This window comes from Ammodytes marinus, assembly GCF_949987685.1.
Source record: "Ammodytes marinus genome assembly, chromosome: 23".
NCBI lineage: Eukaryota > Metazoa > Chordata > Actinopteri > Uranoscopiformes > Ammodytidae > Ammodytes > Ammodytes marinus.
Window position 1 is genome coordinate 10,299,255 of NC_137227.1, and position 27,101 is coordinate 10,326,355.

Here is a 27,101-nt window from a genome sequence, read left to right on the forward strand (position 1 = left end):
GAATGGGGCATGTCACACTGACTGAGCCAGTCGTCCAGGGGAGCGCCAGCCTGCAGTTCTCGACTGTGGTGTGTGTGGATATGAGAGGAAGTCAGATGTGTTAACCTGCTAGTCGCCCCGGTGTACAAGCCGTCACCCAGCTGCATTCATCAGAGCGGGACTACCCGGCCCGGCGGCTGCTGTCGCTATCTCACTGGCTAGCTAGCAAGCTCACCTCAACCTCAACCCGCTAACTTCACCCGTTTCAGCCGCTTGGAGGGAACGAATCGTGTGGGGGAAAAGCGGGGCCTCTGGCGAGTGCGACTCGTTTTTTTACAGCTGCTCTGGAGAACGTAACACCCCGGTTTATTTTACGTACACTAGCAACATCCTGCGGAGATGGGTGAGTAGACACTGCTAGCTAAACCAGCTATTCATTCCGAACCCAGTTAGCCAACAAGAACTGTTTTTCGCCATTTGGTTTAACGTTGAAATGTGTTTTTCCCCCTTATCATTAGAAAACGCTTTCAAGAAGCCACGTATATGGTTAATGGTTGGCATTATGTATTACGAAGCAATGTCCCCATATACCACTGTGTTTACCTGCATAGTTTTCAGTTGTATCCTTTTAACGTTAGTTAGTCTTATGAAAAAGCTGATTGTAGCTGAACCGCGTGTACGTGCGCGTGCGTTTTCAGCTTCAGTCCTCGGGTGGGGTAGCTTCCCTGACTCTCCATCCAATACACACACTCTAGTAGCCGTGATTTATTCCCCCTTTAGCAACGTTAAAAAAATAATAATAATTGCGTGCTTGCATTTCCTGATGCATTAAGCCGGGACTGGAATATGGCTTGATAGCCCAAGTCGCTAAATGAACGTACATCCCCCTGAAATGGCAGTGCTAGTGGATGGTGTGAGACTAGATGGCACTCTTCCATCTCCACAGCTGTTATGCAATAGGATCCAGCAGCCCACTTTGCGTTGCTGCACTGCTCTCCATAACGTTACTAGGCTACTCCTACCGGCTACTGATGGTCTGTGTGGAGTGGACCCCCGTTGGTTACTGCTTATTTGAGCACAGGCCTGTCATTACTGTAGTAGTCATATTTCTGAATGCAATCTAATACAATTTGACATTAAAACATGCTGTAGATTCACTAAATATAGGCTACAACCTCCCAACCTATTCCATTTGAAAAACCAGTGCCAACAACAGGCAGTGGCCTCCTTGATTGCCATCAAGAAGAGCAATATTATTTTTTTGACAGTTTACAAGGTATTTGACAAGATTGGAATCCCAGTCGCTCATGTTTTTTTTTTTATGGAAGGCATCTGTCACAGAGGGTGGATGTGTGGGCTGACTACAACAGCCAGGTCACCAAAATCCTTATGCAACCCCATCATTTATTTTTACCTGGCTTTGTAGTGCTGGAATAAATATAAATATTAAAAACAATGTCCCACTCTTTTGTTATAGCAGGTCTTCTGAGCATTTTAAACAGTAAAAGAAATCGTATTGTCGTTCGACGATCGATGAAATAGACGAGGAAGTAGTGTGTCAGCCTCTGGAGTAATTAGAGTGGATTCTGGACCCATTCCGACGGGTCAGTCCCAATCAGGTTCTGCTGCTGAGAGGAGCTGTGAGCAAATTCATATGCTGCTGCCAATAACACAGAGCTCATATAACACATGAATACACCACTTAATATATCACTTGCTTTATAGACATTCATAAAGCATTATTATTAAGCCTAGTTGTTGTATACGATTAATATCAGTGATTGCACATACATAGAGTATAGATCCGTACAAGTGGAGCAGCTGTCTAATCTCACCAAATGCAGCTCTATTGAACATTTCTGAATAGTCATTTACCATATGCAATTATGAGGAATCTGTCATTTTCTTCTTTCACTGATTCAAAAGGAATAACGGGAAAGATACAGCGATTGGGTCTCCACTCAGTGGTTCGCGCGTGAGGGATGTGCACAGCAGTTATAAATCATTGATTCAGTGTTCTTTGCCTTCATTTAAAGTGCACTGCCTGATGTCTACCAACTGTACTTTCACAGTTCAGCAATTGTATGCCTAGTGGAGGCCTATATCCCACAGACAGTAGTTATTAGTTAGTTATATTATGGCTGTTGACAGAAAGTACGTAGGTACACAAAAGTCAAGTTGCCGTAAGGTACCTTGGTTTTGAAGTCACGGTTTGGTTCTTTACAGTACGAAAGAATACTGCTGCAAGCTCTCCAATAAATAAATACAATTATTCTCAAATGAATTTGCAAGTGCAGCATTAATTAATTACAATTGCAGCCTATAGGTCTTTTCCAGTATTTCATTTATTGAAACAATAAATGAAATACTTCTCAAATATGTTCCGCACGGCGATCAAAACAAGGCTGTACATTGGGCACATTTAAGTCATATTAACGCTATTTATGCCCATAATTACGTATTGCGTTTCACCTCTTGAACCGCGGTACGGCCTGTATGTTTGATGGTTCGGTACCAATATGTGTATTGTTACACCCCGTCACACATACAGATCAGCAGTGTCTCAACCATAAGGATCATTTCAATGGTTTAACTGATCAGGGATTGGTTGAATGTAGAGCTGCAACGATTAATCGACGAATCGATTATTAATCGATTATTAAAATAATCGGCAACTATTTTGATAATCGATTAATCGTTTCGAGTAATTGTTTTATAAAAAAATTCCAAATTCTCTGATTTCAGCTTCTCAAATGTGAATATTTTCTCGTTTCTTTAATCCTATTATGACAGTAAACTGAAATATCTGTGTGTTTTGGACATAACAATACATTTGAGGACGTCAACATGGGCTTTGGAAAATTGATCAACATTTTTCACCATGTTCTGACATTTTACGGACCAAAACACTAATCGCTTAATAATCGATTAATCGAGAAAATAATCGACAGATTAATCGATTATCAAAATAATCGTTAGTTGCAGCCCTAGTTGAATGCTAGACGTCTTCCTATGGTCATATCTGTTGAAATTGCTGGAGTGGCTAACCCGTCTAGAATGATTTAAGTCTAAATGTATTCGAAGACATCATAGACCAGGGCTATTCAATTAGTTTTGAATGGGGGCCGGTTGGTGGAAATGATCCAAAATGAGGGACCAGAAAAAAATGCCTAAAATTGATGAGCATCTCATCAATAGCTACATATACATGTAGCTATTGCTACATGTAGCAATGACCCTGGTCACTGTCCAGGGTCATGGGAGGCGTGTCACAGCGCGCCGCGGCGAAAATGTTGACTGTATTTTGCTCAAAGATGCCAATGCACAGTAAAGAAATAAACAACTGCTTATTTGAATACAAAAAAACTACAGACACTGACTTTACAGTTGTGCAATTTTGTTTGCTATGTGAAGGTACAAATTTTGTGCAAACATGCAAAATTCTACTGGTGCAATATTATGCAGACACACTAAATACAAATAATGGACCATACACTTACACTGCGGAAAGCTGCACACAGAGCAGCTGATAGAGAAACGCTTGGAGACACATGTGCACATTTATTTACTGCAGATCGCGGCTTTTGTGCAGTTATGACCATGCAAAAGCACACATCGCACGTGCTAGTACATTAATTGTGCACCACTGGGTCGGTCGGTAGTCAAGGCGGGGGCCAGTAAATATTCCTCCGGGTCCTGCCCGCGGGCCGCCTATTGAATAGCCCTGTCATAGACCATTATAAACAACATTCACAGCGAACTAAGTGTGTACTGGTGTGTTTAATGGGGTGCTCCGTGTGTGTCAGTCATTTTCATTTGATTGGTATCTTCTCCTTAAAAATAAAGATATTTAAATTAATTCATGAAATGTTTCTGTTTTTTTTCAGACAACCTAAATGACGCCCTGGCCAAGCTGAAGCTAGCGTCTACAGACAGCGCCACTGACAGCGTGGAGAGCTGCCTGGACTGCCTGCTCAAAGCACTCGCCAAAAACAGTGAGTACAGCCACCTAGTTCACATAGTGTGTGTGTGTGTGTGTGTGTAGTACAAACAGAAGCAGATTTTTTTTTTAATCAGGGTTCGACATAACGTATAGCCCGATGGCCCGGGGCCAGTAAAATCATATGCAGGGCAAGTTGATTGGCCAGTCACTGTCCCGCCCGGGCCAGTGACTGGCCAATCACAGTTCAGTATCTTTTTGTAGACTACATCATGGTTCATTGAAATGCGCGTTGAGAGTCGGAATGAAAGCAGTGTTTATTTAAGACTCAATATAATAAACCTAATATAAAATATATTTTTTAATGAAAGGCCAGTGGACAACCGATGCGTGGGCGTTTTGACAGGCGGAGCAACAAGCGGGTGCACTCTCGCTCCGTTGGCAGAGCTGCCTACCGTCCGCCTGCGAGTCGACAAATCAATCGACTTGCTTTGCCCCCTTTCTTTCTTCCCACAGCAGAGGTTCAGGTGCAAAAAATTATAACTGCGCTTTTCCTTTAGCTGCCGCCATTATGTTACAGTATTTGCATGCAAGCCCCAATGGTAATACAAATGAGAGGCTTTATTTAAACGCTGTGAATGCGTCTCCGGTGATTGTGTCGGTTGTAGACAGAAACCAACGGAAGGACTCCGCTCACTGTACAGTTCCTATAGTCGCGCAGTTTGGCACTGTGTTTTCAGGCTCGAGACATTCAATCAGATCGCGGAAGTCTTTCCCATTGAAATCGCTAACGGGGGAATATCCCCGGTTATTATTTTAGCCACAAACCACAGTTCATCTGCGCGACGGCTCACTCGCTGGCGAGATCACACGGTGAAACGCTGCTATGCTCGGACGAAGGCATTGTGTGTTTCTAAGGTGATTTAACGTCATAGTCTTAGACGAGCGTTTAGCATTATGCTGCATATTTTGCACTGCATTGTTTTTTATCAATAGTTTGAAAAAATGGTCCCACACTGGACTCTTATGTGAAGCTGACACTTCATGGAGAAGTGACACTCGCTGCGCGCTCACGACCAGACGTGAACTCGCATACGGTGAAATCTCCCATTAAAAAAACGGCATAACCCCCTGATTTTCGGATTTCTATTCTATTTTTAAAGTCAACTTGAGCGCAAGTGGAAAACCGGTCATTCGGTCATTCACATCCCTAATGCATAGAGAAAGTAATAAAAACAGCCTACCACACCACAAAGACTGATCAGACCTTCATCTCTTATTTTTTTTTTATGTTTGAACATGACTTCTGCAGGTGCGCTCGTCGGTGTTGTAAATGAGGGGAACCTCAATGCCTTTCGAGTTTGTTAAATAAAGGTTTTCATTCATTCATTCATTCATTCATTCATTCATTCAACTATTCATTAAACTGCCCAAATTCAAGAATAAAAACAACCATCAAACTACTGGACTTTAAAATACTGGCCCACTCTTTCAACATACTTTCAGTTGTAGGCTTCAAATTCAATATGTTTGCCTGGTTTTATATTATGTGTATGAGCAATATCAACATTTCATATAATTAACTAAAAGAAAAATAACCAAATCTAAAGGGAATATATATACTGTTACAGTATAGATATTCCCTTTAGATCTGGTTATTTTCTTTATTTTTCTAATACAGGTATTATAATGATTGACACTAAATTATGAAGAAAAAAAAGTGTGTGCAGGGCCAGTGAAAATATACAAGGGGCCAGTAAAACTCGGATCCACTGGCCCGGCGGGCCAGTAGGAAAAAAAAGTTATGTTGAACCCTGTTAATGTAAACCCTCTGGGGCCGGTTTCCCGATAACGTCCTCTCTTAGCGAGCTACGAAGACTCCTACGTTATGACTTACCAAAGTTGTTTACCTCTGTAGTCGTGGTTCCCGAACGGTCTCTTAGGAGAAACACTCCTGTCGTTCGTACACTGCTGAAATCGATTGCTCAGAGTTAGATTTTCCATTTCCTGTTAATTTCATGCGCAGGTGCATGACAACACTAGGCTATATTATAAAACGTATTGCAGTTTTTGCGAATAAAAGATTGCTAGAAATCCTTCTAGGCCGAAACATTTATTTAACACTAGAAGCGCCAGCGTTCTCTTTATATGCTGCATAATCAAATCTACCCGTGCATTTCTGGTGTAATATAAATTCATACATTAGTTTGTTTAATCATCATCGGTGTTTTGGACCTCTTGTTTTATAATCTAAGTATCTTTAAGAACACTAATCACGTTTCGTGGTGGGTCAGTAAGGAAACTGAAAGTAGATATAATATAGCCAATAGCCTGCCTATCAATAAAAACAGACGGCCAAAACAGCGTTCAAATGAGCTAAAATCCTACATACAATAAACATTAAGATGGGACACTTATTTTAAGGTAAGCTTTAATTGATTATTCATATTTTTTTTCACACGTTTACATGTTTTGAGGCGGAGGATCGGACGCACCCCGCCCGGCTGCTGTCAGCTGAGCCGGGCGAGCCGTGTGGAACACAGTGCGGAGGTTCTAGTGTTAACCATGGTTGAACATACTACGGTAGCCTATACTGATTTAAAAAAAGATATAGAAAATGTAGAAACAGCGGAGGAGATTAAGATTAAGATGTTTCCAGCAATTATTTTCTTCATGAATGTGTGGCAGTTCCATGCGCAACAGGGATGTCACTTGTGTCCGTTTTACGCATGGTGCTTTAATGGAAGGAGATGTGGGGGTCTCTATCTCTGGCGATGCCACAGCGATCGCAGGGACTGTCACTTGTGTCATTAAACTTATAAATCTGACTGTTTTGTTCATATCAAAGGGACACAGCGATGACTGTATTAAATATCAAACTGATAAAAACGATCCGACTGCAGGCAATCACATATAGCCTAAAGTATTTTCATATTGATGGACATCGCATCCATTCAGTTAATACAAGTCAGTTAGATGACTAAAAAGTACTTGTTCATATAGTTTGAACACTTCAGAGTGAATGGTGTTCTGCTAAAATATCAGATAGCCTACTTTAAATAAATAAATATACGTGACTATACAGTTGTATCGTTTTTAACAGTTTGTTATTAAATAGAGTCATCGCTGTGTCCGTTTGATATGAAATACAGTCAGATTTATTAGTTAAATGACACAAGTGAGAGCTGAAACATCCCTACGGTAGAGCTAAGAAGGCTCTGAGGGCGCTCCAGACCAACCTTACCAACGTATGACGTACGAAAGAGATTCGTAGCAAAGAACGTTTCGGGAAACAGGCGAAATGTTAAGTAGGAACTCTACATAGGGGTTACGAATGACGTTGTGTTAAGAAGGCTCTAAGAAGGCTTCGGGAAACCGGCCCCTGATCAATGTGATTTTCTTTTTTAGTAAACAGTTAGCATGCAGTATACTTCAATTGGGTCATACTTTTACTTATTTATTTCATCATAACATTGCGTCTTGATCTTGCCTCTTGACGTCACTCCGGTTGTGCACTGGATTGTGGGTCAGAATCGCCTAAATAGCATGCTGATATCAGCACTAAAAATCTCGACCCGGGTGTAGTAGGCACCCGGATATTTTTAAGCATGCTAAATCTGAGCACAAGAATTGGGACATCTTAAATCTTTTTCTACCATACTAAATAGCAGAAAGTATGGGGATTGGAATGCACGGTCTGAGTCTACACAACCATGCAGCGCCTTGAGCTAAATGCTAACGTCGTCTTGCTAACATGGGCCAGACATAACCCATGACCCAATGGCTGGTGGATAATTATGTAGGTCAAGTTGATAGGCCAGTGACGGCCAACCAGAGCATGTCAGTCTCTTTAAAGAACATGCCCCATAGGTTGGCCTTTGTCAGGAAAACGTAAAGACATTGTATTTCTTAATGCATTATTGTGATTTGTCCATTTGAAATTCCTTACGTTTTTCTCCTGCAGACACCGAAGCCAGCATGAAGATCCAGGAGATGGGCGTTCTCACCCTGCTCCCCACCCTGCTTAGCCCCCAGTCCTCCTGCACTCCCAAAGTAGCCAACATCATAGCTGAGGTGGCCAAAAATGGTGAGGTTCGGTTTCCAAGTCCATCCACCCAGGAACATCCTGACTTTCTGTTCCTCCATTTCGTCAGTATTCCATTTTTACACTTTCTCTTGTATCTCATTCGTTTTTTTTGTTAAGTTTTCTTTTTTAATACGTGTTTTCTTCATGAATGCATTATTTGGTGGGACAGTTACAGGGCCCCTTCCTAGTTACGGATATGTCAGAATATTTCTACCAATTAAAATATTTGAGTATCAAACTGTCACATATTTGATTGACAGGTCATTTCAGACCAGAGCAGTCCTCTTTGGCATTTGAGAGCTAAGCCATCGCTGAATGTGGGCTTATTGTGTGAGGACTGAAACCTTGTATAACTGCAGTGTCAGAAGGCTTCCATTTTCCACAGCGAGAACCCGAGAAGCTTTTAAACAAGAGAAAAAAAGAAAAACGTGAATAGAACTCAAGGCAAAGAAAAGGTTAGGATAATGAATGGGCTTTAGCAGCTTGCAAGACTGCAGCTAATGATGACTCCCCAGCAGTTTGCCGAGCTTGGTAACATCCCGCTGGTATTTATCTGTCACCGCTTCCGGAAACGTCTGCAACGAAGCCAAGTGACTGCATGGGCTCAAAGACAACTCCCCTTTCCGTCTGACAGGGTGAACTCCATTTGTTTTGGGTTCAAAGCTGAAAACAGGGCAGGCTTTTGTGTAAAACACATATTTGACTAATTAGCATAAATCCCCATCAAAACAGAGAAAAAAAGGTCTTATTCCCAGATGATCCAAAAATGACTGCCCGCACGTCATAATCACCTCATTATATTTGTCTCTCTCATCCCTTTTGGCTTTTATCATGAAGCATGCTATTGGGATATTTGATTTAGAGGTGGAGTCAACGATTCTGGAGAATGCTTGTTGACAAAATCAGCTTTTAGTCAAAATCAATAAATATCTCCTCACGGTCCGCTACCTTTTCATACTGTGTGTTTACTGAAAGAAAATCTAGGGTTAAGACACAGCCTAGGCTCTGTAAACAGGTATGTAAACAAACGGTATTTTAACAAAGAGGGCCCACCGTAGCTAGCAACATGCACGTTTACTGCGTATTAACACTAGATTTATTTTCAGCGCAAACGCAGTACTGACAGATAGTAACAATTGACAGAATGACTGATTCCACCTTCTTAAGACGGTCCAATTACATGCTTAGGGTGAAGCTAGTGATGCACAACTCAAAATCGACATGAAGCTCCTCCAATTATCTATTGCTGACCTGTTATTCAACACCTTTCCCCTCTCTTTAGAGTTCATGCGGAGTCCCTGTGTGGAAGCCGGCCTCATCCCTCCACTCATTCAGCTGTTGAACTCCAGCGACCAGGAGGTTTTACTGCAGACCGGCAGGGCTCTCGGCAACATCTGTTATGACAGCCGTAAGTAGCAGTTCGCTCTGCCTTTAGGGAACACCAACTCCCTCATGAGCCTTGTCATCACGCTCCCGGAGCTAATATGAAAATCAGTCAAAGAGACCATGCTTCTTTTGGGCTCCAGTAGACAAAACCTTTAGCAGGGTTATAATAGCACTTGCCCTGCTGTCTGTAAAGGTGTCAACCATTCAGTTGAATTTCCTCCAATGACATCCAGGGTAATCGTTTGTTTATTTTGAGCCATGTGAGCTGCTGTATTACTGGAATATGTGACTGTACAACACAATGGCAATAAATACCACTTACATACAACTCACAAATGCATATCGACAATGATAATACCACAGCAACACTTACATAGACATGCAAACTCAACAAATTAGAATGACATGAAATTAATACGAACCTTACCAGGTGCTTCACACTCCAGTAAGACTGTTGCTTTTCAGTGTGACTACTATGTTCATCAACTGTATCTTACATCCTTAGTGTGTGTGTTATTAATGTAGACACTAGGCACATTACAGATTACAGGCTGGGGGTTAGAAAGTGACAAAGGTGGGCACGTGTTACACATAATGAGCTCCTAAAAAGCCCTGTATTCCATAAGCGAATACGTTTTATTTGTTTGTTTGTTTATTTATTTATTAAAGGTGCACTATGCAGCTCCACAGGAGGGGGATTTGTTTACATTTGCAGAGCCTGCTTTTAGTTTACAACATTTATTTTCTCTAAATTTAATTCTTATTATTGAATAATTCTATCATCATAAATCAAAACTAAATTATTTTGAGGCACCTGGAACAAAACGTAAAACTATAATATGTTCATAAACCAAACTGTTGGTCCTGCTGCTGTAAACAACAGTTGAAACAGTAACTTTTAAGGAAGCTTTCTAACTTCAAACAGTGTTCCAGGGATCCAATTGTCCTGTGAGGAAAGTTGGTCTATTGAAAACATCCACTTCTCTGACACACCCAAAAATGACATAGTGCACCTTTATTGCACATATAACTCATAGATTTAGTTCATGACGTGTATATACAGTATGAGGTTGGAATAGGGGAAGGGGCTATTGAAAATGTTGTCCCGATTTTGAGAAAAACATAACACCATTTTGCACATGAATCAAGTTGTTAAGCCGTTAACTTAAAAACTAAGCCTTCACAGTTTTATCTGACGAGAATATGATTGTGTTTTGAGAACGCTCCGCGTGGCACCTTTTAAGATATCTGCTCTAGGAAATGTCATTAGTGAACGAACGTATTTGAGTATTGACCTCCAGGGAGTCGCAGCAGCAGAGTTTAAGCCTGATTTCTTTTGCAGCACAGCTTTAGAAGCTTTAATCACAGCTGTTGGTTCTGGTGCGTCGTTTTTTTCCACTTGTTGAAAAGCCAGGGCATCTTTGGAATCCGTTGGGATGTGACATTTGTTTGAGTGGGGGGGTTGGGGGGGGTGTCTCTGTAAGCCGGCGCGGTTTTAATGATAGACGTGCTGGGAGAGTGTGGATAGGCAGCTGCTCGCTACCTTGCACACTGAAAAAATATGGAAGACGTCACCTCAGTTGCTATGGTAAAGTAGATAGAACAGGGTCTCCTGAAATCACAACATGAAGACATGGGGTTCTGCTACTGTGTGTTATATAGTATGCTCACTGAGTAGACATGTTTGACAAGTTGAACACACTGTGATCTCTAAAGGGTTTATTATGATTCAAACATTTCAGGTTATGTGATGCATTAAGTATTTAGGCTTGTTCTGGATGGCTACACTCCCAAGACAAGGTGAAAAGCCCACCGTAATGGCCTGGCTGCATCCCACTGCCTCTCCAATTTGAAATGATTGTCTTGTCTCGACGTGAAGAATCGCACAAACGGGGGAAGTTCCCACACTTCTGGACATTCTATCCTGGAAGGCAGCAGTCTTTCACACAATAAAAAAAGGATCCAAGCAGCTGTATGATTGTGGTTGTCCGATTCATAAATCATACTAAAACGATAGGACACAACTCCCTAACAATCGGAGCTATGCCTTCATACTCGGCTCATTTTCACCATGATGGTCTGGTACCAGTACTGTACATGCATGATTACAACCATCCAATCCTCCAATCCTCCCACTCCAACCATAACTCATGAACAGGACCCCAAGATACTTGAACTGCTTCACCTGGGGCATCAACTGCTTACACATCTGCAGTAAGCTAATTATTGTTTATATAGAATAGGAGAATCCTTTAAAGCATTTTCTAAAGAGAGAACCAAAAAACAATTACTATTGGACAGAAGGTGCAAGGGTGACACAGCTTTAAAATGACTACAAACGTATATTTGTTATTTCTGTAAGCCAATATATACACAGATAAACATATAGATACATCCGTAATGAACTTATTTCAGCTAATAATACTGTCTGGCCTATGAGCTTTTACATTTGAGATACTCTGGGTTTTTATGGATATTATGTACCAAACTAGTTGTATGGCTCAAGCCTTTAAAGGGTGTCAGGATCTTATATGCCATGAACATAACTAACACACTATTAGGCATAACTAATGTTGATTCATTTCATACCACCACTTCCCAGTGTCAATTGAGTATCTGTTTGTCCAAATTTAACAAGCAAGTCCTATCGCTGCCTTTTCTGGGTCAGCAGCAGAAGAGAAAGAGGCAATATTGTGCACGTGGCATAGCCATGTTGTTGAGTGTTCATAAGTGGCATGCTGCTGCGAGTGACTGGAAGCAGCAGTAGACGCTCCGATGCTGAAAGGGCTGACTCACGTAACGCCTTCCTTGGCAGCCATTCTACCAGACAAAGCCCTCCCATAGAGACTATCACCCCCACTGGGCATTTAGTGTTTCTCTAAGTCTAACGGCCTTCCAAAGAAAGAGATCTAGAAATAGACAAAGGCTTAATAATGCTGAAAATATGCATTGTCTGTTTATTTAAGTTTAATTTTTTTTCTTTTTTTTTTCAATATTGCACTTCTTTGATTTTTGCTGTTGTTGACTGATTTAAAAAAAAATTCTGGGCTGCAACAAAAAGATTGTATTGAAGAAACTGCGAGTAGAGCTTAAGGTTTTATTCCGTTGCTCCACATTCTATGGGAAGAAATTATATAAGAAAAGGAATGGAATTATAAGGCCACCAATGTCAATTGTGGCATGAAATCAATCCAACTCGCTAAACTTGGATTGTTTTAATGTCATATACAGTAGTTGGTCATAATTATTTCCTTAACATTCATTCTAATCATTAATTGTGACGTTTTTTTTAGCCTTATTTTGCATTGATTTCAATGTTTTGTACCGCTTACTTAATTGTGGAGTCAGTGATTCTGGAGAACACGCGTTGACAACTTTACTTTTTCTCAAAATCAGTGAATATCTCCTCAAGATCCACAACCTGTTTGCTGAAGAGAAAAAATCAGGTTTTAATACACAGCCTAGGCTCTGTAAAGTGGTATGTAAACAACGGATATATACTCTGTAGCTAGCAACAGGTCAGTTTACAGAGCCTAGGCTGTGTATAAACACTGGACCTTTTTACGGCATGCTACACGCATTCACCAAATTCGCTGACCCCACCGTTAACATTGCTTTCATGTATTTTTTCAGGTTGTGGTACTGTTTTTTTTTCATATTATTTACTTTTTCTTTGGTTGCTTTGTGGTTGATTTGTGTCCTGGCCTCTTTGTTTTGCAGATGAGGGCAGGAGTGCAGTTGACCTGGCAGGAGGGGCTCAAATAGTAGCTGAACACATTAAATCCCTCTTCCAAAATACTGAGCCGGAAAATGAGAAGCTCTTGACTGTCTTTTGTGGCATGCTGATGAACTATAGCAATGATAATGGTAATGACCAATCTTTTCCCCCCCCAAAAAAAGAACAACTGTTGACTAATCTACACTAATCAGCGGATGTTCTCTTTCTTCTACACAGACGATGTCACACATCATGTTTTGTTGTTGTAGTCATAAGACAGTAGACGGGTTGAACTGAACTGAACCAGGAGATTCTATGTTTTTTCTTCCTTGAACTGACCTTTTTTCTCCTGATATTTCTACCATGCCCTCTGTTGCGTTTCCCACTTCACTGCCAAGGTTATCTGCAGTTTTGAGTATTTGCTGGGAGTAGCATTTACTGTATACCTTTGTTCCCGTAAGTTTGTCTTGTTAATAGACACAGTAGGTAAAACATATCCCTTTGCTAGTTCCTCTCCCTGCTTTCATGGACATGCTAGCGACATGGCTGTGGGGATAGCAACGTAGCCCTGTCTACAGAATAAAATATCAAAAGCTTCGTTTCCACTGTGCGGTTCAGTGGTGCGCTCAGCGCAGTCAAAAGTTGGGTAGGGTCCCGAAATAAGTGAGCAGAGCCGAGACCCTTTCATTTGGGTACCGAGCCATCCTAAAAGGGTGGAGCTACACACTGCAGTCCGTTGATTGGTCGACAGAATAATTTCCGCGTGTGTGTATAGTCACCTCCGCAAGAGTAATGAGTCTTGCGTTTAGTGAAAAATGTCAGTGCACAGCTCTTTGTTTATTATGTGGCATTTTTCCTTTACATTGAGTTGAGATCAGCGGGCTACACTGTGTCCCGCTCCTATGGGCTAGCTTATTACCCCCCTGCTTCCACTCCTAATGCTAAGCTATGCTAACCACTTCCTGATTCGAGGTCAGTAGTTGTCACATAGACATACGTTAGATCACTATTCTCATCTCAGTTTTTAAAAGAAAATTAATAAGCTTATTTACCAAAAAATAACTTGAAAATACATCTAGTGTTAAGTAAAAAGTGTGCCTCATTTTTACCAAGATTCAGACAGTTTATCCGGCTGTTCAGCCCAGTTTACATACAATAAGCTTTTTTTTTATACACTATACTGTACTGTATGTTGCTATCTACGTTATATATCTGCATTACTTTCTGTCGGCTTACTGTGATATTTACTATGAATTTACACGATCGAATTTGAAGACGGTGAATTGGCTCTCTACTGTGTCCCTGCGTTTATCTTTTTTCCTTCTGGCATTCGCTCCAGTTTGTGTCTTTGTGATAATGAAGCTTGTTGAGAGCAGCCAGTATGTGATGTGACAGACTCAGGCCTGTTGCCAAGGTGTCTTTTGGCACTGATGTATGATGGATGGAGCAGTTTGCTTTGGCCTGGGCGGTGGGAGGTTCTCAGTCGCGGTAACAGTATTGATACGTTTTTGTGGCTTTTCAGCAGCTTTTCAGCTTTTCGCTGACGCTTCATATCCAGCTAATGTTCAGACGACTCCCCACTTACTAACTCACTCGCACCGAGTCAACCGCATCAGCTTAAAGGAATCAGTAGAAGGCACAATTATGTTCAAGATATCCCCATGACAACCTCGTTATTGTGACATTTACTGTTAGACAGACAATGCCCGATTCGTAAAAAATGTATATCATGTTGATTTATATTCTATATTTTTTATTAGAATATCTCAAATTCGTTTTAAAGAATTGTGATCAAGATGGGTACTAGGCAGGTCATCTTACATTGTGAAAATAAACCAGTCGGTTCGCTGGTGGACTATCCACTGTATGTGATGGTATCACTCTTTCTGTTTCCCTTATGTACTGCAATGTCTCATTAAAGAGGACCTATGATACTTTTCGACTTTTATGACCTATAAACGTTGTTATAATGATTTATAGTCATGTTTAACCATACTAGAGTATCAAATAATTACGTACATGCATTTCGACGTATTCCCTGCTGACCGTCTGGGGTGGCTATGCAGAGCACTAAACACTATGGCAGCCGGTCGAGCCGAACTCGTTCAAATTTCCGGATTGTTTCTGTCACGCTCGGGTCGTTTCTGTCATGTTTCCATGTATGGTAATGCTGCCGCTCAGGCAAGCTCCGGCTGCATGCCCCCACCTTCCTGAAAATTTCCCGCCGCTGGAAGGAAGGTAACCAATCACAACGGAGTGGGGTTTGCAGCAGGGGGGGGGGGGAGGGGCGGAGAAGCTCAAAGCAGTGTGTAGAGAGAGACTGCTGTGCTCGCTAGGGTAAGAGGAAGAGTGTCCCGAAAATCTACATAGTTTTTTGTGATGTGATTCGTGTCAGGTTGCTCTATAGCAGTTTTTAACAAGAAATTAAGACCAGAAAAGTAGTATAATAGGATCTCTTTAACCAACTGCTGACATATATCCCATACTGATATATTCATTGCGTGGTGACAACTGATTTCAGTAACTGCTCCAACAGGTAACACACCTGTGAGAGTGTGGTCACAGTATATGTTTGTCACTGGCGAATCCATTCTGATGTATGACTTCATAACAAAATAACCTACTCAATCTTGTGTATTTATTTACTTATGTATTCACTCTCTTTGCACCGTGTCATCTCTGAGAGAGAGCTCATGCTTCTTCTTTCCCTGTTTCTGTGCCAAACTCTATTACTCACGTTTGTTAGTGGAATCCAATAACACCAAGCCCATAGAATATAAAAAACTTTTTTTATCAGTTTGTAGAAAAATACAAAGTACAGCAGTGGGATTATGAAAGATGTGGCGCACTGATAAATAGCTTGTTTGTTTCATCCGTCTCTTCTCCACCGGCCTCCTCTGAAAGCTCTGGTTTCATTTGCACTGGAGGAACAGCACTCTCATTCTGTTCTGTGTCATCAAGCCATCCATCGCATTTTGTATTTTGTCTGACTTTGTGCCACACACACACACACACACACACACACACACACACACACACACACACACACACACACACACACACACACACACACACTGTAGAACACTTTGGAGCGTTGTTGATGCTCATACAAAACAAGTAGCATCTGTTTTGTGGCCTTTTCCTACGTCCAGCTCTTCCTGGTGCTATTTGTTCTGACTGTTGGACTTTTAACTGGACTATTTCCCTCTTTTTTTCTGTTCTGCTCATCCACACACTCATGTTGTCTTCCTCCACCATCAATTCATTCACTCTGTTTTTTTAAAACATCTAACAGCTTTATCTTTACTCTCCAGGTGTGTCTAATAGCTCTACCACTTCTTACTATCAAATGACAAATGTATTTATACCTTTTGTTGGTTTCAGGATCTGAAATTTTGAATTTAAGTCACCTCACTGTCATAGAGAGGGCCTCGACATCAGGTTGTGGCTGCAGACTTACCCAACAAAATCTTCTGTTTGCTAATATTGGCTACAGTACGCCATTTTGTCACACTGCTAAGGCAAAGGCCCGACATTTTAAACAGTGTGAAATGTTCCATTGATTGTGGCTGGGCATTAATGCCATAGCAACAAAACAACTGTATTGCATCGGGCAAAATATTGTGTTGTGGCTTGTTAATTTAACTTTACATTTTTATGAGGAATATGTGTTTTTTTCTTTCAAAAGTGCATTTGCTTTTAGAAATAATCTTTTACAATCACACTTACACAAATGGTCACTGTTGGTAAAAACGATATAAAAAAAAATCTACATAATGTTTTGAACAATTGATCAACGCCCGTCTTTCTATGTCTTTTTTCCCTTTTTCTATCCAGATTCCTTACAAGCCCAGCTGATCAACATGGGTGTGATCCCCACGCTGGTGAAGCTGCTGGGCATCCACTCCCACAACATAGCCCTGACAGAAATGTGTCTTATTGCCTTTGGGAATTTGGCTGAGCTCGGTGAGTTGTCCCATAAATACCTGTTTGGTCAAGATAACAAGCCCAACCAACCCATTTTAAAACGGTCAACAGAATAATTAGCATTTCACCTACATGTCCTCAACTTCCTAGGCTGTTGATTACTGTAATTGTGTGAGTGATGTATTGAAGAACAAATTGACGCACATTGTATTATCTAAAACTAATACAATGTACAATACATCACTCGCACACATACAATTTAATCATTAACCTTGATGTAAAGTGCATAAGATGGCCGTGTCTTCTCCTACACTTGAATGACAGTGTTGTGTTGCCCCCCATGTATTTCCAGAGTCCAGCAAAGAGCAGTTTGCCTCCACTAACATCGCTGAGGAGCTGGTGCGTCTCTTCCAGAAGCAGACGGAGCACGAGAAGAAGGAAATGATTTTTGAGGTTCTGGCTCCTCTCGCAGAAAATGGTAATGCGATTGGTGTTTTTAAAAAGAAATTGTTATTAAGTTCTACTTAAAGGAATAGTTCAGTATTTTTGAAGTGGGGTTGTATGAGGTAATAGGAGGCGTAGTTAGTCTGTTACCTTATGGAGTTTTTAGTAAGCATATATTTACTTGGCAAACACTGGCTGGCGACTCCTGCTACAGCGACTTCTCCCAAAACCTTTGATCGCCATCTCTATAAGGAAACCGACTAGCTAGTATACCTCACTTCAAAAATGGTGAACTCTGAATGTAAGGACAGAAGGCCACATCTACTGTATGGGAAGTAGACTAAATAGTGAGAGACTCCCGTGGTGTCTCATGCCTTCAGTTTAAAAATCCTGTCCACCTACTCTGTAGTCAATTATCCTGAGTGTGAGTCATGCCAGACAGTCTCTGCATTTTCTCAGCTGCTCTTTTTCAAACGTGTGTGGGGGGGGGGGGGGGGGGGACAGCAGAGCAAGTCTTACTGCCTGTTATCTCCTTTCCATTCCTACATTGTCAGTCTCCAGGACAACGTCCTACTTAACTCCCTCGTCTCGACTCCAGGGAAGCCTCTCTCTCTCTCTCTCTCTCTCTCTCTCTCTCTCTCTCTCTCTCTCTCTCTCTCTCTCTCTCTCTCTCCTCTCTCTCTCTCTCTCTCTCCCTCTGCCTCTCCGTCTCCATCTCTTTCATTCGTCACGCAGCGTGTTGTTTATTGGATTTCTAAACAGACAACACTTATTCTGTGAAACCGACAGAGATCTGATGACAAGACGGGAGCAATATAGAAGGATTATAGTGACACATGATAAAGATCGCTGCTTTGATTTCGCAGTGTTTAATTCTATTTCACAGAAGTGGCCTTAAAGGACAATTGCTAAATATTTACAAAACTGCAAAAACACAAAAATAAAGAGGACAACTGAAGATTGCTTACCTAAACACCCATCTAGGAATCTAACTTGGCTATCAATTAATCTGCTTATTATTTTTTTCTTATATTATCTTTCTTTCCGCATTACACATTTCCCATGGGGGTTTGCTGCTACATATACAGTTACTTAAACATGTACAGTGCTTATCGGATATCATGAATAGTTGCCCATTTCCTCCTGAGATGGACTGAAAAGAAAAGAGTTGAAGGAGAGTTGCTGAATAAGTAAAGCTTACCTGGCCAACGTTCTATAAATGATGCTTCATACATTATGCTGTGCTGGGCTGGTATGCCGGATCCCATGTGTGCTGACTGTTTACCATGATTCATGTATGATGCCCCAATGCATTACAGCAGCAGTGTGTTGAACTGTGGCCCTCCTGTGAACTGTCATCCCCTCCAGATGTGATCAAGCTGCAGCTGGTGGAGGCCGGCCTGGTGGAGTGTCTGCTGGACGTGGTGGCTCAGACTGTGGACGGAGAGAGGGAGGAGGACATCGCCCAGCTCAAGACCGCATCGGACCTCATGGTTCTACTGCTGCTGGGAGGTAAAACATCTACACAGGGGGCTTCATGTTAACTCCTAATAACTGCTTCCAGTGTCAGCAAATATAGCTCAGCATTAACAAGGTTGATGTGTTCTGTCATTTGACGCTATTTACCAGTAACATTTATTTTCAGTTACATAGGGTTCGGATGGATTTAAAAACACATTTCAAAGGTGGAGTCCTGGAGAATGCTTGTTGACAAAATCACTTTTTGTCAAAATTAGTGAATATCTCCTCATGATCCGCTACCAATCTGTGCTGTGTGTATGTGCGCTGAGAAAACCCCAACTGGTGTTAACCCATTGATGACTATGGCAATCTAGGATGCATGTCCTTAATGCCTGAGGGTTTTCTGAAAAAATAGTACGAATTGTCAAGTCTACCAAAACCTTAATATCTAAGCCTGTGTAGCACATAGAAACATGAAATAAAATACATTTAAAAGTTAAGGTTCACAGGTTTTATTTAAACATGCTCCCTTAGCGCTTACAAACCAACAAATATTTCTAAAAATCGTCAAAATTAGATGAATTAGAAAATTATTAAATATTGTTAATAAATAGATGCAATGTGTTGTGTGATTTTCGTCAGTAGTCTATAGTAGACCTTGATTCTGCGCACCAAACGCCACTAACTGTTCTGTCGCCGACATAGCTGGCGTATTTTTTTTTATTATTTTGTTTTATTTTTTTATTTTTATTTTTTTTGATTTACATGATTTTCGGCAAACCACACAACTTTTGGGTGGTCACGTGGTCTTAAAAAAATCAACAAAACCCACCTCATGTGTATTTGAACCAATGACAGTGCATTCTATGCTGGGAATGCCATGAAAATTAGATAAAGTAATAATGCTGCGCGACGCAGCATCAGGCAGGAGATCCAATGTGGCATCGCGCAGCAGCCGTCATCAATGGGTTAATACACAGCCTAGGCTCTGGAAACGGGTATCTTCGGTAGCTAGCTTCGGTGGGCCTCCTTTGTTTCAATTCCCATTGTTTACAAAGCAGTTTACACAGTCTTGGCTGTATGTTGACACCTCATTTTTATTTTCAGCGCACTGTGCACACACAGCACAGACAGGTAGTGGATCACGAGGAAATAATCACTGATTTTCACAAAAAGTGATTTTGACAACAAGAGTTCTCCAGAATCACTGACTCCACCTTTAATCTGCTTCCACAGCACAACGTATGCACTCTCACACATATTTAAATTCTCTCTGAATCTGAACTCAAAAAGAGCCTTGTGTTACAGTCATTCAAAAAAATCATACTTTCTTTAATAAATATTAACACACACAGTGTTATATCCAGCAAGGATGCCGTTGAGTATTCATAATTCAACCTTTATGTAAATATTTCATTGGAGTGGAAAAGACCTGACCATGATGTGTTATAAATGTATGTTAGTGGAATCTCTGAAGCTAGTCCTAATAAACCCATTGGTTCTCTTTTGTGGATTATGATGGCTGAGGATAGTATCCAGACACTAGAAGATCAACCTGAAACTATACAAGTAGGCGACAGATGTTAGTGACAAATGAACCAGCATTTCATAGAGCAACCTGTCTTTCCTCTGCTGTGTAGATGAGTCCATGCAGAAGCTGTTTGAGGGAGGAAAGGGGAGTGTCTTCCAGAGGGTCCTGTCCTGGGTTCCATCTCACAACCATCAGCTGCAGCTCGCTGGTGCTCTGGCCATCGCTAACTTTGCTCGCAACGGTAAGTTTGTCTTAGATAGTGGTAAGATTTTTAAATCTATATTTGACGATGGAAAAGGTCTCATTGAGATTAAACATCTATTTTACAAGAGAGTCCTGGCCATCACAGGCAGCAGCAGTTACACAGTTACAGACAACAAATTAAAAAACTGAAAACGTATTCACACAATCATAAAACATCACTATGCAAAGCATGTACAGACAGAGGTGCCCTCCCTTTTATTCATTAAGAAGTCTCCTTAAGTCTCAGCTCATTTTGCAGATGGTTCCAGGAAAGGGGAGCAGCATAACTAAACACCCCTTTTCCCCTAAGATAAGAGCAGTATAAAGTTATTAATAAACATGTACATCATCCCAGTTAGGGAAGTGGGTCATGCAGCAATGTACAACACAGAAAAACAATGCCGTACATTTTTATATAATTTTGTCAGCCGAGAGAATGATGTATAGTGAGGTCAGACTTTTGGTTAATTAAACCTCCTTCAGGATGTTTCAAAATATATCTAACACAGAGCACATGTAACATTTCTACTGTTGATTTAATATAATGGTCCAGTATTCATTAGCATGACAGTAGTACAAGTGGATGAAGGATTACTTTGTTGATGCATGTATGTCCTGTGTGTAGATGGGAACTGTATTCACATGGTGGACACTGGCATCGTGCAGAAGCTTCTGGAGCTGCTGGATCGACATGTGGACGAAGGAAACGTCACGGTTCAACACGCAGCACTGAGCGCACTGAGGAATCTGGCTATACCTGGTAAGACTCCTACGTTAGCCTGCATACATCTCCTCAATATTCCTCTTGTATCCTCAATACACATCGACCAGACATCACCGGTCTGAATATGCTCTACATAAGAATGGTTTGTTAATCAATGATAATCCAGCGCTTTGTCAGAGCAGTGTTGCAATGTGATTTTGTTTCTTCCCTCTCCAGTGGTGAACAAATCCAAGATGCTGTCAACCGGAGTGGCAGACGTGGTGTTGAAGTTCTTGCCGTCAGAGATGCCCCCGGTCCAGTTCAAACTGCTGGGGACATTACGTATGCTCATCGATACACAAGGTAGACATTGGATTGTTCCCTTTGTATTTGAACCAAATCCATTACAATTCATAGTCTTGACAACGCATTACACACTATGATGCGGTTCTTTTAAAAAGAATACTTCTTCAAATCTCAATATCCACTAGTCATGGTATAGATAGACAGTACACCTTAAAACATATTGAGCTTAAAGGGTGGAGTCAGTGATTCTTGAGAATGCTTGTTGTCAAAATCTGCTACCTGTCCGTACTATCTGTGCACTGAAACATTTTTTTTTAAATACACCTCGGCTGTGTATTACATTTTTTTTTTCGCTCTGTAAAAGGGTATGTAAGGTAGAGGATCGTAAGGAGAATGTTCACTGACGTTGACCAAAAGCGATTTTGACAACAAGCGTTCTCCGGAATCACTAGACACCTACCAAGACTAACCCTTATTCATTGCAATTTGATACATATTTTTGTACATATTTTCGCCCCCTGGCCTTTTGGTTGCCAGGTGGGGTGTCAGTAAACAACAGTAGTGACAGTAACATCGCCCGCTGTGTGTGTTGGTTCAGCTGAAGCGGCCGACCAGCTGGGAACCAATGGGAAGCTGGTGGAGAGGCTGGTGGAGTGGTGTGAAGCCAAGGACCACGCGGGGGTGATGGGAGAGTCCAACCGGCTCCTGTCTGCTCTCATTCGACACAGCAAGTCCAAGGTGTCAAAATGAATACTGCTGCCTTCACGTCTTTATTAACATGCAAATCTTCCTGCCTGTAGTTGGTCTGATTTAATGCTAGAATAGTTTTGAGGCGGAGGTTCATTTCTAACAGCTCTTAAGGCAAGGCACTGCAGGTGAATAGGGTAAACATTTTCTAACTTATAGATATGTTCTTGAAACGTCCCCAGTTTTTTTTTTTTCAGTAATGTTTGAATAAATATTCAAATTTTCACTATCTAACCAATTATGCGTACTTTTGCATCTCTTAAAAAAAATATATATATGTAAATTGTAGGTGTTGGATAAAGCCAGAGTTAAAATCTTTATTTAATTTTTACATCATATTGGTGTCCAAAGTTTTTAGGGAACAGATTTTGGATACAGCCTTTATTTTTCATTTATAAATATAATGTAAAAATGTATTTATCTCAACGGATCTCATCTCAGGATTGGGTTGTTAAAGGGATTATTTTTCTCTGTCTCTCTTTTCTTTTTTTGATTTCCAGGAAGTGGTCAGAACGGTCATCCAGGGAGCAGGTGTCAAGCATTTAGTGACCATGGCAACGAGCGAGCACATGATCATGCAGAATGAAGCCCTGGTGGCTTTGGGTCTAATAGCAGGGCTGGATTTGGGTAAGAGTGGGTGGATGGATTCACAATCATTAAGTTTTTTTTAATTTTTTTATTGAATCTGCTATTTGCTTGTGATATTTGCATAAAGAAACAAAATGGAGCCCACAAGCCTACCACCTGCCTGATACAGGATCTATAGAATCAAAGAGCTTAAACATCTTTTTTATAACCAATCCAGTTTAACACATACATGTGAGATAGTATTACCTTTTTCTGATCAAACTATCTGACTGGGTCTAGGCTCAGGCTGGAGCTGTGTGAAAGCATCATGCATTATTGATTCCATCCCCACAGTAAACATCCCTGGGTCCTGTTGTCACATTCCTGTCACACACTGAGAGAGTGTGTGTGTGTGTGTGTGTGTGTGTGTGTGTGTGTGTGTGTGTGTGTGTGTGTGTGTGTGTGTGTGTGTGTGTGTGTGTGTGTGTGTGTGTGTGTGTGTGTGTGTGTGTGTGTGTGTGTGTGTGTGTGTGTGTGTGTGTGTGTGTGTGTGTGTGTGGTTTTTCTAGCTGCAGCTGAGAAAGACTTTGTGGGAGCCAACCTGGTGTCAGTGCTTCACAAGCTGCTGTCAGACGAGAGGAGTGCACCAGAGATCAAGTACAACTCTATGATCCTCATCTGTGCTGTCATGGGCTCAGGTAATGACCACATAATATAATATATTATAATTATTGTCAATTCTAAATTGATTTAGTTACTGTCTCTAGGAGTAGACTCAACTGCACATCTACTTTTTTCTCCTAAATTTGAGACATAAATGTGCTGTCATGGGCTCAGGTAATGACCACATAATATAATATATTATAATTATTGTCAATTCTAAATTGATTTAGTTACTGTCTCTAGGAGTAGACTCAACTGCACATCTACTTTTTTCTCCTAAATTTGAGACATAAATACTTAGTTTTGAAGATTTCTGTGATACTGTATGTTTTGTCATTATTAACATGAGGCTAATTTCGCAATAGCAAAGCTCATATAATGTTTTTAAATGTTATGATTCATTTGCTTGCCACTTCCTCCATGTTTCATATTGTCTTGTTTTTTTGCCATGACGTTCTCCAAGAAAAAAGTCTAAATGTCAATAATAGATTTGAAATCTCGAGAATAAAGTTGAATTACAACTTTGTCAACTATGTCGACTTAATTGGCCCTAATACTCTTCCGTATAATGAGAATACTTTTTGTGTTAAAAAGTTAAATTCAGAGCAGCCGATTGATGTGAATGACATCACCCTTTTGTTTGCATTTCTTTAAAACCATTTTTGAACTGCAAATTCACTTTACCTTCTCTCTTCTCAGAGCCTCTCCACAAAGAAGTCCAAAGCCTGGCGTTCATTGACGTGGTGTCCAAGCTGCGGGCTCACGAAAACAAGACGGTATCGCACCAGGCGTCGCTCACAGAGCAGCGGCTAACGGCCCAGAGCTAAATGACTGTGTCCTGGCCCCCCCACCCACCTTCACCCATCCACCTAAATGCCTGCCTAGCAACCCACCCCATCATCCGACGACACCTCATGACTGCTCTCTCTCCCCCCTGTGACCCATCGTCATGTGCCAAGGTACCATGTCACGTTAACTGCCAGCCAGACGTACAGTCCTGTCTCGAAACCCCGAACCCACCTCCACTAGGGTTAGACTGATGTCAAAATAGAACGCCTATTCTTAGTGCTTGTATACACATCTTGAATTCTGAGCATTTTTCTAATTGATTATTTATTTTTGATTTCAAGAATCTGCCAATAATTGAATATGTTTTAGGGTGGAAAGCCTCTGAAACTGTTTTTAGACTACTTTAGGACATTGAAACGCTCCTTTGAAAGCCATAATGATGAGATTTATTTAAGGCGGGTCAGCAGGCCCTTTTTACAGATTAAAGGTGAACACCATGGACTTATTCTTTATTTTAATTTTTTTTTCTCAAACTGAAACATCAGTCTAGCCCTGGTCCCCACCTATCTACTTGTGCATGCATCTTCTGCTACAAGTAGCTCCACAGGAGCTGAGGCGCCATAGACAGCCTAACGCAATAGATAAAGAGACGACACTCTCTTACGACCATAGCTGTGATACCATCCGCCAGTCAGCCATCAGTGAAAAAATGTGCACAAAAGAACAAAAAAAAAAGAGAAAAAAACCTTCCTGTCGTGATTTTTTCTTTCATTTTTAAGAAAAGCAGCCATCCATGATGTGCCCAGTTGTGTCCCATGTAGCTCAAAGTATAAATTGACTAGAAACTGTGCATGTTTAAGTCCCGTTGAAGGTGTGACAGTGTTCATCTCACCTCTCTCTACCGCTTGCATACTCTAGTACAGCCTGCCCTCCTTCACTGATGCCTACTGTCTTGTACACTCCTTTCTTTTCTTTTTTTTTTGCACTGGTCCTTGGATCTAGAGATTTTATCAGATTTTTTTATTCCTCGGCTGCCAAACACATTCCCCTCTTTCACCAACAGCTATACAGTGAAATCAAAATCTCCGCCCCATTGCTGTTGGAGAATCATGTAAGAAGTAGGTGAAGCTAACAGAGTGGAGAACAGGGAAGTAGTGAAGTCCAGTGCAGCCAAGTTTACGTCAAGATCAAGACACTTTCAATAGACATTCAAAGTGTCTATTAAAATGGTAATGTACTGCAAAGCTTTACAAGTCTTAACAATCAACAGTGATTTCTGCAAGAGCTCAGCAAGCCTCACACCAGTAGAATATAAAAATAATAAAGAGATTGTTAATAATTACAATCTCGCCTTATGGCAGGTAGGTACCTATAATGTGATACAAAAACTTTGTCGGAGCAAATGAACAGAAAAATGTGATTCAGTCTGAACAAGAAAGGTCTCTTCCATTAAAGTCAATACAAATCATGTCAAATTAAAGATGGAAGAGGATGCTTTATTTAATTGAATTTCTTTGATTTAATCTGAGATCTTTCTTGGTCGAACTAAATCATGTTTCATTTATCTTGTTAAGAAGATCGAACTACCTGGCATATCACATCAGTAGAATCAATACATCGTAGATTGACTAATCATTGTCTGACGCTTTGCATAGCCAGATTGTTTACTGTCTTGTTCGTTGCACAGTGACTGTGGACAAAACTAAAGGAAAGTCAATGAAAGATTATTTTTGAAAAAATGTTTTGGATGGTCAAAGTCAGCATGAGACTTACGAATTCAGAAAAGGAGACTGAAGTACCACGTTCAACATTCACTCCGTTATAACACGCAATGATGCTTGGAAAGACCCACAGAGTTGGGTCTCACTCATTGTACAGTATGACAACTGGTTCTTCTAGTCAAAGGGATTTCCTGCTAACATGCTCATCTCAGCATGTCGCACAATACTGCACCAACAGTCCCTGAACATGCCATGGTGTTTCCCTGTCTGGGCCCACGCTTTTTTTTGTTGCTTTTTTTTTAAAGAAGTATGAATGGTTATTTATCAAGATTTGTGCTCTTCTACAGACACATGCCAGTGGAGATGTATCCATAGTAACTGCGTAAAAAAAAATTCTATAAACTTAAATGTTTGTTGTAAATGTCATGAGTTGTACATTTGGAGGATTGTAACTCAGCAGATGATTAAAAAGATGATAGCTGGTGATGGCTGATGTCTTTATTCCTACAGTACTTGTTGTAATTTTGGACTGGCTTTGCGAGCCTGTTCCTACAGTGCCTTAGTAAAGCCCCTATCTCACTGGGCTGCGACAGTTGGCTACAAATTGCAAACAGCATTCGCAAGGGGGATCCAAACGATCTCCAAGTGTTCGCAGGGGTACACAATTTCCTCGCGTTAGTCAGAGCCTCAAATGTGAGACAACTTGGCGATCGTCGGCTGAACATCGCGCAACATGTACAGTATGTGAACTTCCGGTGAATTTTGGTCCAAATTTCGTTGGAGAATTGTGCAACATTTGAAAATTTGGTAAGTACCAATTCAGTGTGATTCCATGTGAAAATTGTTGCTAAATCGCATAATCTATGCAAGTTAATGTGTCCAACTAGTC

General features: G+C 40.9%; 1 protein-coding gene across 3 annotated transcripts; it reads left to right on the top strand.

Moving 5' to 3' along the window:
* The first annotated feature begins 17 nt into the window (after positions 1-17).
* rap1gds1 (RAP1, GTP-GDP dissociation stimulator 1) lies at positions 18-26,663 on the top strand. Of its 3 annotated transcripts, XM_080051732.1 has the most exons (15): positions 18-382; positions 3,867-3,974; positions 7,884-8,006; positions 9,289-9,414; positions 13,113-13,259; positions 16,948-17,076; positions 17,390-17,515; positions 18,850-18,993; positions 20,583-20,714; positions 21,342-21,476; positions 21,657-21,782; positions 22,324-22,463; positions 22,973-23,099; positions 23,609-23,737; positions 24,402-26,663. In XM_080051732.1, the coding sequence occupies exons 1-15, from the start codon at positions 379-381 to the stop codon at positions 24,527-24,529; spliced, it is 1,824 nt and encodes a 607-aa protein (XP_079907858.1). In that variant the 5' UTR covers positions 18-378; the 3' UTR covers positions 24,530-26,663. The 3 variants fall into 3 exon arrangements, with proteins under 3 accessions (XP_079907858.1, XP_079907859.1, XP_079907860.1); XM_080051733.1 differs by lacking the exon at positions 13,113-13,259; XM_080051734.1 differs by lacking the exons at positions 18-382; positions 3,867-3,974 and having other exon boundaries at positions 7,941-8,068.
* Positions 26,664-27,101: the final 438 nt, after the last annotated feature.

Coding starts and splice junctions, on each gene's coding strand:
- rap1gds1 (XM_080051732.1), top strand. Junction 8,007..9,288: donor AGCTGAGGTGGCCAAAAATG/GTGAGGTTCGGT, acceptor CCCTCTCTTTAG/AGTTCATGCGGAGTCCCTGT. Junction 18,994..20,582: donor GGTTCTACTGCTGCTGGGAG/GTAAAACATCTA, acceptor TCTGCTGTGTAG/ATGAGTCCATGCAGAAGCTG.